The sequence below is a fragment of the Sminthopsis crassicaudata genome, chromosome 5 (assembly GCF_048593235.1).
Source record: "Sminthopsis crassicaudata isolate SCR6 chromosome 5, ASM4859323v1, whole genome shotgun sequence".
Lineage (NCBI taxonomy): Eukaryota > Metazoa > Chordata > Mammalia > Dasyuromorphia > Dasyuridae > Sminthopsis > Sminthopsis crassicaudata.
Genome location: NC_133621.1, coordinates 231,810,615 through 231,823,686, shown reverse-complemented (window position 1 = coordinate 231,823,686; position 13,072 = coordinate 231,810,615). Strand labels below are relative to the sequence as shown.

The window sequence follows — 13,072 nt, the reverse complement described above, 5'->3', positions numbered from 1 at the left end:
TTTTTATAAAGCTTTTTATTTTAAAAAACATGTGCATAAATAATTTTCAAAATTCAACCTTGCAAAACCTCATGTTCCCAATTTTTTTCTCCCTCCTTTCCTTCAGACAGCAAGTAATCCAATATATGTTAAACATGTGCAATTCTTTTGTAAATATTTTCACAATCCTCATGCTACACAAGAAAAGGATCAAAAAGGAAAAAATGAGAAAGAAAATGAAAGGTCAGTATTCTTTCCAAGCCCCCAGAGGTCTACAGAAAACTTTTCAAATGCCTCCTAAAAAAAGTAGCAAGGGGCCAAGTAAGGGACAAGAGTTTATGATTGGGATAAAGGTCATAGATCATGCAACTTTGCCAGCTCAATGGTTCAGAAGAAAGTGGCTAGTAGTTTTCTAGCTCTCTTTTGGCCTCTCTCTAGGGTGGATGGGTGGGGCTGAAGTTGCTCTCCCCACAGTGGTCTTGGGGACATTTGGAAAAAACAGTTCGAAGAAGATTGTCTGTTAGCCTTTAGGCAATTTTGTAGTCCTTAGAAACTTTAACTTCTAAGCCTCTGTACTATCCTCTCTTTTCCTTCCATCAATAAGTAGAATCAGAAACCTATATCCCCACTCATAGGTGAAAAAGGCAACATTCTATACCCATTCTTTTTGCACTTAAGTCCAGACAGAAGCTGGAAGTGGAGTCAGGGAAACCTGAATTCAAATCTAGCCTCAGAGATTTATCAGCTGTATGATCCTGGGCAAGATCCCTGTTTCAGTTTCCTCAATTATAAAATGGGGATCATAATAGCACCTACTTTCCAGGGTTGTTGTGAGGATTAAATAAGATAATATTTGAAAAAGCTTAGTATAATGCCTAATACACAGCAGGCGTTTAATAAATGCTTTACTTCCTTCCTCTTTCTCTCAAATTCCAAATTTCCCGTAGTTAGACTGGAAACAGGTGGAAATGGTCACCCAAAGTGGAAGAGATGGGAGGAGAAGGGAGGAGAAAAGAGGAAGGGAAGGGAAGAGAGTAGAGGGGAGGGAAGGGAGGGGAAAAAGAAGAAAGAGTTAGTGATAGTCCTAGCATCTCCATGGTGTCTTACAAAGAGGGAGATCCTATGGAATGGGTCCCCCTAACATTGAGCTGAGGACATGGGAAGTCTTAAGGACTAGATATTTTCTGAGACTCCTCTTTATTTCAATGTTCTAGAGCTGAAGCTGTGGAGGAGAGGAAAGTATATAGGTATGTGACAAAAAGAAAAATAGAAACCAGGCAGAGATTGGTTCTGGACTGCAGGACCCATTGAATGCAGGATGTTGAGGCTGGAGAAATGCCAAGACTTCTATTTGTCCCAGTGAAATGCACTTTCTGGGAAACAATATAGATCTGGATGTGGGAAATTCAAAAGAAAATGAAGATGTTAAGAGATGTCATCAATAAATAGTTTAGTTTATTTCCAGACCTTGTTTCCCTGTGCCATCTAATCTAGAGAGTCAACTCCCATGGTTCCCCTGGTTCTGCGTCCCTTCAGCCAGTCCAAATTCCAGACACCTTAGCCAGAACCACTTCAGAATTTTCACAAGCTATTGTCCTTATTTAAAGATTGTTCAATGATCTCTTTCCTTTGGAAAATTTTCCCTTTTCCCTTTTTCCTCTTCCCTCTCCCCTCCCTACTTTGGATAGGGAACCAGAATCCTAATCAGTAATTCCTACGTTGGTCCTTCTTCTGTCATTTTCCCCTATCCTTCCACCATAGCTTTCCCAAGAACAAAAATATGTCCCCCCCTTTCTTCCACTACTTTAAAACTTAGGAACTGGTGCTGACTGATACCATTACAAGAATAGTACAGTAGATGGCTTCCGTACTTTTTTCTAGATTTTCCCATCAGATTTCACCATACCCCCAACCTACACAGGGTTGAAGAGACTCACTTGGATCCACGTATGCCCAACTAGGATGAAAGGGCATTGTTGGGGCTGGTGGAGGGAAGGCCCCGGCCTTAAGTCCCTCCCCTGAGGTAGCTTCCTCATATGTAGGAGGGGCCAAGGGAGCTGATGGAGACTCCTTCTTCTCTCCATTTGCCTGTTGCTGCCCCTCTGTCCCAGGGGCCTTGTTAACCACTGAAACCTGTGGAAAGTAAGCAGAGAGTCTGTCATTAAGGAAAAAAGGAGAAACCATGTCTTGTTCTACAAACACACACAGATACATGACACTTAATTCATATCATTTAGTTCCCTGGAGAATGAGGGGGAGGGGACGCACACAATGATCATACAAAAAGACTTAGAAAGGGGTCTGCAGAGCAACTAAGACCACCATTTCCCAATTTTCTAAGTGAGAAAATAGAAGTATAAAGACATTAGATAATTTGAATGAGGTCACACAAGTTGCTGAGTTGAGGATTCAAGTTAAGTTGTCATTTTGCCTCTGAATTTAATGCTTTTTCCCTTTCTCACAAGAATTTTCCAATTTAATAGATGGACAGATGGAATCCAAAGAGGGTTAGGTCAAAATATCACAGAATGAAACTTGGAGAAGAACTCTATGTGATCTGGTTGTCAGCTTAGTGCTTTGTTTATAAAGTTATGGAATTGGGGGGGGGGAGAGAAAAGAAAAAAAAAAGAAAGGGAGGAAGAAAAGGAAGAGGACAAGTAGTAAGAAAAAGAGAGGGAAGATGATGGATTGCTTTTAAAGTAATGAATTTCCTGTCATTGCAGATTTAGAAGAGGATCAAAGACCACATATTGGGATGTTGGAGAGAGTAGATATCTGTCAGGCATGGTTTGAGTCTGAGGTTCCTTCTAATTTTGTGATTCTAGAATCAATAATGGGAGGAAGGAGAATGAAGGGAATTCTTGGAGGAATACCAAAAAAAGAAGAAAAACAAAAGGGAGGAAAGAAAACAGACATGTGAGAAACAGAGGTAGATAGGAGTCAAGAAAAATAAGGGGAGAAAGAATCATAAATTTACTTATTTTCTTTCTGAATGAAATCTTTATTGAAACAAAATGTTCAAAAACCTTATAAAGCAAGAAAGTTGTCAATTTTTGTTTTATATTGTACTCTTAGAAAACCACAAAAATATGAGTAGAATCGACAGCAAAGTCCTATATCTACTACACTTTTCTTCATTTGTTGGTAATAAACTATTTTATTTTCCAGATTTCACTTTGTCATCATGGATTTTTTAGTTTGAAATATTAGTTTGAGGAAATATATAACTCTATGACAGTTTAATATATCGGTTACACTAATAAAATTCCTAGCAAAGAATTTTTCCCATGGATTGAGTTATATTTTTTGCTGCAATGAAGCTGTGGGTATGCTGTGAACTGGCACAAATTGCTTCCTGTCCTCACTTGCTCAACCTATACTTTTCTTTCCTGCGTCCTCCTATAAAGCCTTCTCAAAAAGATTTTTCAAAAAATGTTAAAGGTTTTCTTCTGGGTCCATTCATATTTTGTGACTTTTAATATAAAATCTGGTCTAGATGCATTATTCCTCTATTACACTCTGTGGCAGCTAGGTGGCGCAGTGTGTAGAAAGTCCTGAATCTGGAGTTAGAACTAAGTTTAGATGTGACCTTAGATTTTAGACATAGAGTAGCTTTGTAATCTTGGGGTTGGGGAAGGGGTCCCATTTTAACCTCTCTCTACCTGAATTATGTCACTGTCAAGTTCCTCCCAAAGTTGTAATGAGGATAAAATGAGATGATATTTGTATGAGGTGATTTAATTCTAATAGACGTGATGAAAAGTGCGAACTTCATCCAAAGAGAGAACTTATGAAGACTGAATGTGGATAAAGCATAAGATTTTAACCTTTTTTTGGTTGTTGTTTGTGCTTTTTTTGTCTTTTCTCGTGTTTTTTTTTTCCCCCTTTTGATCTAATTTTTCTTACACTGCAAGAATATGGAAATATGTCTAGAAGAATTATACATGTTTAACCTATATCAGATTACTTGCTGTCTTGGGGAAGGAGAAGAGAGATAAAAGTTTGGAACAAAAGATTTTGCAGAGGTGAATGTTGAAAACTGTTTTTGTATGTATTTGGAAAAATAAAATACTAGAAAATAAAAAAGATGTAATATTTGAAACATTCTTTGCAAATTCTCCAAGTGCTATGAAAATGCTATTGTTGTTATTAGTATTACTATTAGCTTGTCCCATTTCTTTTCCTCACTCGAATGATTATTTTATCTTGAACCAGACCTGTGATTCCACTGACATATTAAACTCTCTGGGAGGAAACTCCTTCTACCAATGCAAATTGTTTCTTCTTTGCAATTCATCTTTGTTTATACAACATTTAGTAGCTAAAAAGGGATCATAAATTTAGAGTTAGAAAAAATCAGAGCACAACTCCCTTACTTGACAGCCTGGGAAACTGAGGTTTGAGGAGGTTAAATGATTTGTTCAAGATCACACACGAGGTCACAACATTAGGGGTGATTTGAACTCAGATCTCACTCCAGCATTAGAACTGGCTCATAGACTGAATCACACAAAGTGAAGGACAACTGGACTTGGGGCTTTCTTCTTTCCGAGGACTCATCTTTCCTGTGAGCTCTAAGACATGACCCTAAGGCTCCCTTAATTTTTCTTCCTAGGGCACTTCCAGAGAAAAAAAAAAAAAGGTAGGGAATGCACCTCAAGTAAAATTCAGAAATTCAATCATTTCAACCCAAATTTACTCTTGCTATAAAAGAACAAGCCCAAGAGGAAAGAAGAATAGATTGAATGAATCTGCTCAGTACACTGAAGATTTGGGAAGAAAGAGTAGCCCCAAACTACCCTCAAATCACTATAAGAGTAGTGATCACTACAGGGAATTTAGGTTAAATAGAATTTCTTTGAAGGGCCTTAAGTAGAGGTGGAGTTCTCAATAATCTAGATGATTGAATAGAAAGTTACCTAAAGTAGGAGATGAATAAGATGAAGTTTGGCTCTCATTTGGCCAGGAAGGTACTAGAACTGGTGGATTTTATCTCTGCTGGAGAGGGAGATGAGCTTGGCCATGAAAGTTAGGTCAAGGAAGCAGCTCAGCTAAGCAGGTAGGTTACATAATTTGTCCATGTCCATCATGCCCTTGGTATTCATTAGTATCTTTAGAATAACTAGTCAAGACTTGAATCCTGGTCCTCTTAATCATCAGAGAGATGAATCTGTATCACTTTGGTAAGGAGGAAAACTTTAGACATTTTGTTTAAACAGAGAAGCAGACTCATTTGGGGAAAAAGACTAAATGAAAGAGACTAAGAAATTTATCATCAGAATGTCAGACAAAGACATAGCTGAGTAGAGAGTCAAACAGAAAAGGGTCAAAGAGAAAAGGGGACTAGAAACTCATCTGGTATCAGTCTTCATACAAGAGTATATTCCCATAAGGGATCCTGCCAAGCCCAACACCCCTAAGGAAAATGAAAAAGTACAACTTAGAGATTCTACACAACAATAGAATGGAATGGGATCCTCTGGGTGAAAAGTAAGAAAGAAAGAAGGAAAAAAAAATTATTGTAATGGGAACACACACAAAAAAACCCCTTTAAGATAAAAAGTCCAACTGAAAAAGGTTATATTATATATATATATATACATATATATATATATATCCCAAAGCAATTAAAAAGACCATAAAACTCAGACTAAAATAAAAATGAGCAAAAATTAAAGGAAAACAAATTGGCTACCATTTATATAGAACTTTCAATGTATGCAATAAACCTATGAGATAGGTGCTATTATCCCTCTTTTTCCAGATGAAGAAACTGAGGCACATAGAAGTTAAATAACTTGCCAGGATTACATAGGAAGTTTTAAGGCAGGATTTTAATTCAGGCTTTCTTGCTGTTAAGAATTAAAGTCACTATATCACCTAGCTATCTCAATATTACAAGACATTGCACCAAATATGAAGAAAAGTGACCAAAAATTCCTAGTGAGGAATATTTTTCAGATTCTTTAGAGATTATGGAACCACTACAAGAAATTCTAGAATTAGTCAAAAAAAGAAATGAATCTTTTAAAAGAAGTAGGATGTAAATAGGGTAGATTTTCAGTTAAGATGGTACTATGAAAGGTCCACAGAGGAACTTTCTTCAAAGATCTGAAAAGAGCACCAAATTACAAAATAATCAAGATAATAAAACAGCTTGCTCCTATATCTCTTTAGCTAAGTTTAAGGCTGCTTAGAAGAAGCTTGTGGTCACTGAGAAGGGACTAATGTTAGAGGAGATAAGCTGGTTGAGAGTTAATCAGGTCTCTAACTAGAGATCCTCCAGAGGTACCTGAAGCCTGCTGAGCCCTGTTCCCCAGGGAGAGGTGGAAACATAAGATCCAGATAGGAATGCTCTAGGAAGTTCAGAAATGTTCAGTATTCTAACCATAGATGTATGTCTGGAAAGGCTCTGATCAAAGCATACCCAGGGTATTGGAAGTTTGAAGCTCTCTGATCTGAAATATTCCAGAGAGCAATGGAGACCAAGCACTGTGACCATGACTGACATAAGGGAACATAAAAGTCCTCCCTGAAACTGAGTGCAGAACTCCTTGGTAGCTGACAACCAAGAGTGTAGGAGGGGTGGTATATAACCTGGTTTTGAACACAGTTCAGAAACTGAGAATGGAGATATGGCCAAACAGAAGACATTCCTTCGTGACCTGAAGGAATTATTATAGATCTAAAGACACCCAAAAATCTGATCCTGAAAAGAAAGCAACTCCACAAGTGCAAGCAGGACTTCAGGGGAAAAAATGACAAAGGCTTTGCCACAAGAACAAGAGTATTTAAAAGAAAAGAAGCAAAAAGTAAAAAAAAAAAAAAAAATGAGTGAAATAAGAGATCTGAAAGAAAGAAGAATAAATACCTTAGAAAGAGCAGAACACATGCAGAGTTTGGTATCGAAAAACATTAAATTTAATAGGAAACAGAAACAGGGAAAAGGGGAAGGATGTTTTTAGGGTGTCAATACATTCAGAGAAAGAATCATCACAAGCTAAAGAAATGTTATCAGAGAGTGGATTATAAGGGGAGAATGACTAGTAAAGAAAGAAAAGATAAGAACTAGTGATCAGTGTCTGGGCCAGGGGAAGAGAAGAGGTGCAGTGCAATGGAAACATCACTTCAATTACAGATCACTAGTGTTGATCACATTCCTTCTCTTTCACCACTTTTTTCTTCTTTGTAAAAGGAGGGGTAGAAGAAAGGAAAAAGTCTCAAAAAGATATGATGGACGGAACTACACAATTAACAATCATAAACCTGAACATGAATGGAATGGATTCATCCATAAAATGGAAGAGAGTAGTAGAATAGATTAGAAAACAAAATCCAGCAATATGTTGTTTATAAAAAAATATAATATAAAAATGCAACATAAAAATTCACACAAAGTTAAAATGAGGAGATGACTCAGAATTTATTATACTTCAGGTGACATCAAAAAAGTGAGGATAGCAATTATGATTTTAGAAAAGCCAACAATAAAAGCAGACATGGGAGATAAACAGGGAAATAACACCATTCCTAAAAACAGCAAAGACAACAAAATAATATAAATATTAACACATATGTACTGGATGGAATGACATCCTATGACTTAAAGGAAAAGTTAATTAAATTATGTTGTTATAGATTGTTGTTGTTTTTCTTTCATTCTTGAAGTCATCAGAGTAGTGATGCCATGACATCTAAGTGAATTGGATTTTAAGTGAGGGAGGGCTATGCAAAGTTACCTCCCTCACTTTCCCTTCCAGAAACATCTGGACCCAGTGACCAGATATAGATCAGGATGACTAGAAATGGCCCTGGATGCAATGGGAGACTCTGGCCTTTTTAGAGTAAGGTCTTCAAACAGATCTCAGTTTTACTGAGGCCACACCCAATCGGTGATTAAGGTGAGGTAGTAATTGAGGCAAAGAATGACATTTTTCACCTAATTAAAAAAAAAATAGCCTAAATAAATAAATCTGGGAAGGCAAAATCCCAAGGCTTTCTGGCCAAAACAGAAATGATTGCTATTTACATTCACACTGAGTCAGAATCAAACAGACAGAAAAACTATAATTTGGGGAGTTCAATGCATGGCTTTCTAATATCAGTTATGTCTGAATCAAACAAAAAGAACAAGAAAGGATGGATTTGAGTAGAATTTAAGAAAAGTTTGGTGATTACTATGAAAGTAATTATTATAATATATATTACTTATTTTATTATTGATTATTATATTATTGTGATTATATTAGTGATTATTATAAAAGGAGAATACACATTTCTCATGTGTATATGATATCTTTATAAAAATTGACAATGCACTTAGGTTTCCAATTCTTTTCAGTCCCTGTAGCTCCTATTGAATCTGAAAGAAAATAAATTCTAGAGTCTATCATGCACTATGAGAGTAATTAATTTTCAATAAAGAAATCTTTATTCAAAATATAATTACATTTTTAGTTCCCTTTTTATTCCATAATTTTTTTCATTAACATCATGAATTTTTGGAATAGTTCAATAGGATAATATGGTTATTTAAGGAAGTAGCCCTCGAAGTTATTTATTAAATATTCTCTTAATACCCTTGACTATCTTCTCATGCCCCCCAAGAGTACAGGTACTCCAGATTGTGAAACCTTGTGCTGGGATTAAAACCTCAAATTAACTCAGAAATGCAAGAATACCAAACACAACTTTTATTGAGTCATATAACAATATAAATTATAATTAATAAAGGACCTTCATAGAAAGGATTAAAATGTAAATTAGATTAAAAATTTAATGCAAAATAGTGTGTTGTGGGGGGAGATGAGAAGAACAAATAATAAAAACAATAGATAATTTCAAAGAAAATGACAACAACATAATATATCAAAACTTTTGGGATGAAGCCAAGGCAGTCCTCAGGGGAAAATTTATTTCTCTAAATACTTTTAATAATAGAAAGAGAAAGAGCAGATCATTGTTAAGCATGCACTTACAGCAAACTAGAAAAGCAGTAAACCAAAAACTTGAGCTAAACACAAAAATACAAATTCAGAAAAGTGAAAGAAGAAATCAATAAAAATTAAAACAAAAAATTAGATTAATAAATTAAACAAAGCTTTGTTTTGTTAAAAATTCTAATATGAAATAAAACATTAGCTAATTTAATTTTAAAAAGAGAAAGATGAAAGCCAAACTGATAATATAAAAAAAAATGAAAAGAGTGTCCTAACAATGAAAAGTAAATTATCAGAAAATGTTATCTGATTCCTAACAAAAATTTCTAAGTGGAACATGTATATTTACAAAAATATCAAATGCTTAGAATAAAAGAATAATATCTAATATATAAGAATAATAAAAGAATAATAAATAAAAATGTTAAATAGCTTAGTCAAGGAAAATAAATTGTATAAACATTAAATGAATTCTCAAAATGAGAAAAAAACAAACACAGGACAAGTTGAATTTCCAATTGAATTCCAATGTTAATCAAAAAATATTTGTTAAATGCTAATTTTACATCAGGCACTATATTAATCACTTGGGGACATAACAAAAGGCAAAAACAGTATTTTCCCCTCAAAGAATTCACTTTTTAATAGGAATGTTTAAAAACCCCACACTTATGACCTTACTATGTTCTAAGCACTGAGCTAAGAATAGGAAATACAAATAGGAATGGTGAGACAATCCATGCTCCCAACTAGCTCTCAATCTAATCCAGGAAAACAACACATAACAGAAAATTTGGCTTCAGGGAGATGGAATAGTTAACATGTCTTAAGAGTTCTGGAAAACATAGATAAGACCCAGGGGGTTATTAATTTGTTAATTTATTGGAGGATGGTTGTAAGAAATTAGATTCAGGGAGGTTGCTAAATTAAAGAGATTATTCAGATACAATAGTAAGGCCTGGTGATTCTCCTTTTCACTTGGAATGTGATATGACAATGGAGTCATGACTTATCTAAGCTGTATGAGCAATGAAGTAGCCACCAGACCATCCTGGATAAATTCTGGGATGGCCTATAGCAAAAGGAAGGGAAGAGAAAAGGAAGGGGATAAGGATGTTACCCATATTTGCAAAACTAGGAAAAAGAAGGTGTCCTTTCAAATTCCTTCAATGATAAAAAATTAGATCTTAAACAGATATCACAAAAAGTCAAAGCAGAGAAATATCTCTTAACAAACAGGAAAGAAGCTAAGATCAGAGAGGATATCCCATAGAAAGAGGCCAAAGAGCTTGCTTCGGTCCATGAGTAATGCTCCAATACAATGGATCAGGTGGGTTGTCCTTATTACCCCTTCCCAATATATTTAATATCAATTTTGTTTACCCAGCATTCATAGTATGGGAAGTATAGTATTTGCACAATAATGTAATACTTCTTAATATATAACCTCAAAAAACAACAGACCTAGAATTCAAAAAACATGCTGCTTCTATTGAGGGGAAATCGTTTGTGCATGTTAAAAAGGAAAATAATTAAAAGCTTCTGTTATCTAATGCAGCAAAAAAATAAAAATAAAAAAAATATTGAACATACAATCACATACTTGGACCTTAAGCACAACTTGACCTATTTCTCATCTGTGAAACAGGGGATCTGACAGGATGCTTAAGGTTCTTTCCTGTTCTAGATCTATATTCCCAAATTTCATTCCTAAATAAAATATCCTTTAAGCTAGGATTACTCATTATTGCAAAAGTCATCTTTTCTTTAAGAAAAAGAAACAATTGGATCATTTCTATAAAAAACACAAGACAACAACAATAACAAACAATAGCCTAGAATGAGAATATTTGATTTGCAATACTCCAAAAAAGAAAAACAAAGAAAAGATAAATTAATATAATTATCAAGAAAATATTAAGCAGGGGCGGTTAGTTGGCACAGTGGATAGAGTACCAGTCTTGAATTCAGGAGGACCCGAGTTCAAATCTGGTCTCAGATACTTAACACTTCCTAGCTGTGTGACCCTGGACAAGTCACTTAACCCCAGCCTCAGAAAAAAAGAAAAAAAAAAAAGAAAATATTAAGCAGTGAAATAAACTCCTTCGTGCATATTTTTTTAAAAAAAGAAATTGTACTAATATGTAAAAGAAAGAACAGAAGTGCCATTCGAGGAAAAAAATTATGTAAGGAGACTTAAAAGAAGCAGGTGAAGGAAAGTAAGAATCCCCTAAAAGTGAATTAATATATTTTATCATAAGGATAACAAAATGGAAAATTGAGCAAGGGAAGGGAAGACAAGGAATAGAGGAGAATTAGATATTTCCTAAGTTGTCTTTGTTGAGAAGAGAATGCATAATAACTTAGTTTTTCATCAATAGTGCGGGTGGGAGTAGGGGTAGTTGCTGTAGGGAAAATAGAATACAAGAAAAAGTTGGAAAGGACTGTTTTGAAAGGGGACAATGGAAAAGTCTCATTGAAATATTCTCATAGGGTTGAAGAGTGGTAGTATACATCTATGATGAGAGACAAGTGAGTAAATGAGATTCATCTAAGGACATAATAATTAGAGGCCACTTTCTCCAAAGAATTCTTGTACTTTCCAGAACTGCATCATACCCCAGGAGAAGGGATGTCTTAAAGAGTTACTAAGATGGTAGCTCATAGGCCCAGAGAGACAAGATAAGAGTTGTAAAGTCAAGATAAGACTCTGGTTTGTCATTGTTCCTCTTTTGAAAATAAAGGACGAATAACAGCCATTGTTAGGGCTAGGGGATAAGAGTAGGCTTCATGACCTAGGATAAAATGACTTCAACCACATGATACTGCTTCCTTCATTAATTGATATTTCTGTAAGTGAAACAAAGAAAGAAAAGATTTCATCAAAACTAAACCAAAATAAAATAAAAGTTAAATGCATGCATGGAATATAGGAAGAGATTTCCTTCCTGTTAGCACTTGATCATATGTGCTTGGCTTGGTGTTGTAGGGGCTTAGCCTCTCCCTAACCCCTTTCTTGGGAAGTCTATCGACAGACTATCCAACGTTAGAAAGCTAGAAGGAAGAGGGTGGGTCTCAAGTTATATCTGCTTTATAAACTGACATATAGCCCTGCCCACTGCAGCTGTCCTGAGAGCCAACGCAGGGTTTTTTCTGCATCATTCCAGAGCAATACTGAATCACTCATTATCCTCAAAGCACAAGTAGTCTTTGGAAACAGTCAGAGGACCCCTGAACATGCTCTGTGTAATGCCTGGTCACACATATACAAGTACAAAAGCAGTAACAGATAAAATGGATGAAAATATTTGAATCTGGAACTCCAGAGCTTCACCTTCACAGGGGAAATAGAAAAAATAGAGAAAGCATTAGGAAGCACACAGACATTGGTCAACGTAATTCAGAAGAGACCAGAAAAAGATAGAAATACAGAAGACAGCAAAGTAAATAAAAACTTCTTGGAAATGAGTACCACAAAACATTTCAAGAATCATTAAGTGGAGGGAAGGGAAAGAGTCAAGTGAAAAGAAAGGAAAGAAAAGGGAGGAAAATATAATTCTAGCAGTCATGTTCACTTTAAATGTGAAGAGGTTATATAATTTGATGATTATCCATGAATAGACAAGATAGTGGCAGGAATAAACAAACAAAACTCAATAATTTGATGCATAAATTATGTAAAAATACAAAATAAAAAATAAGAAACTGGAAAAAATTCACTATACATCAGGGAATTCTAAAAAGTCAAGAACTATAATCATGTTATCAAAGGAAAAATAAACGTTCACAATATTAAGAGATAATACATTAGAACCAAGGCTGCTGAGACAGTATCAATATTAAACATATGCACCATGTGAAATAACATCTAAATTCATAAAAGAAAAGTTTACTGAATGAAAAAGCATGTACACAGTGAAACTAATTCTAGAAACATATTCTCTCAGGGTTGGGTTAACAAACTAAGAAGATAAAAAGAGAAATGTAGAATAATCAAACAATTTATTAGGAATTGAGGATATAAATACAAAAATGAAAATGTATTTAGATACAAAAAAGAGAGATCTAGGATGAAAGACTGAGAAGAAAATTTAAACATAATAAATTTCAGGGAAAATATAAACAAGAACACCCACTAAAAGAAAAATAAACTG

General features: G+C 34.9%; 1 protein-coding gene across 1 annotated transcript in view; it reads right to left on the bottom strand.

The window, feature by feature from the left end:
• Positions 1-13,072, bottom strand: part of FAIM2 (Fas apoptotic inhibitory molecule 2) — a 54,664-nt gene that overhangs the window by 39,452 nt on the left and 2,140 nt on the right. The window contains exon 2 of the mRNA XM_074270439.1: positions 1,917-2,112. Coding sequence (XP_074126540.1) covers positions 1,917-2,112 — 196 coding nt within the window. The remainder of the gene's footprint in view (positions 1-1,916; positions 2,113-13,072) is intronic.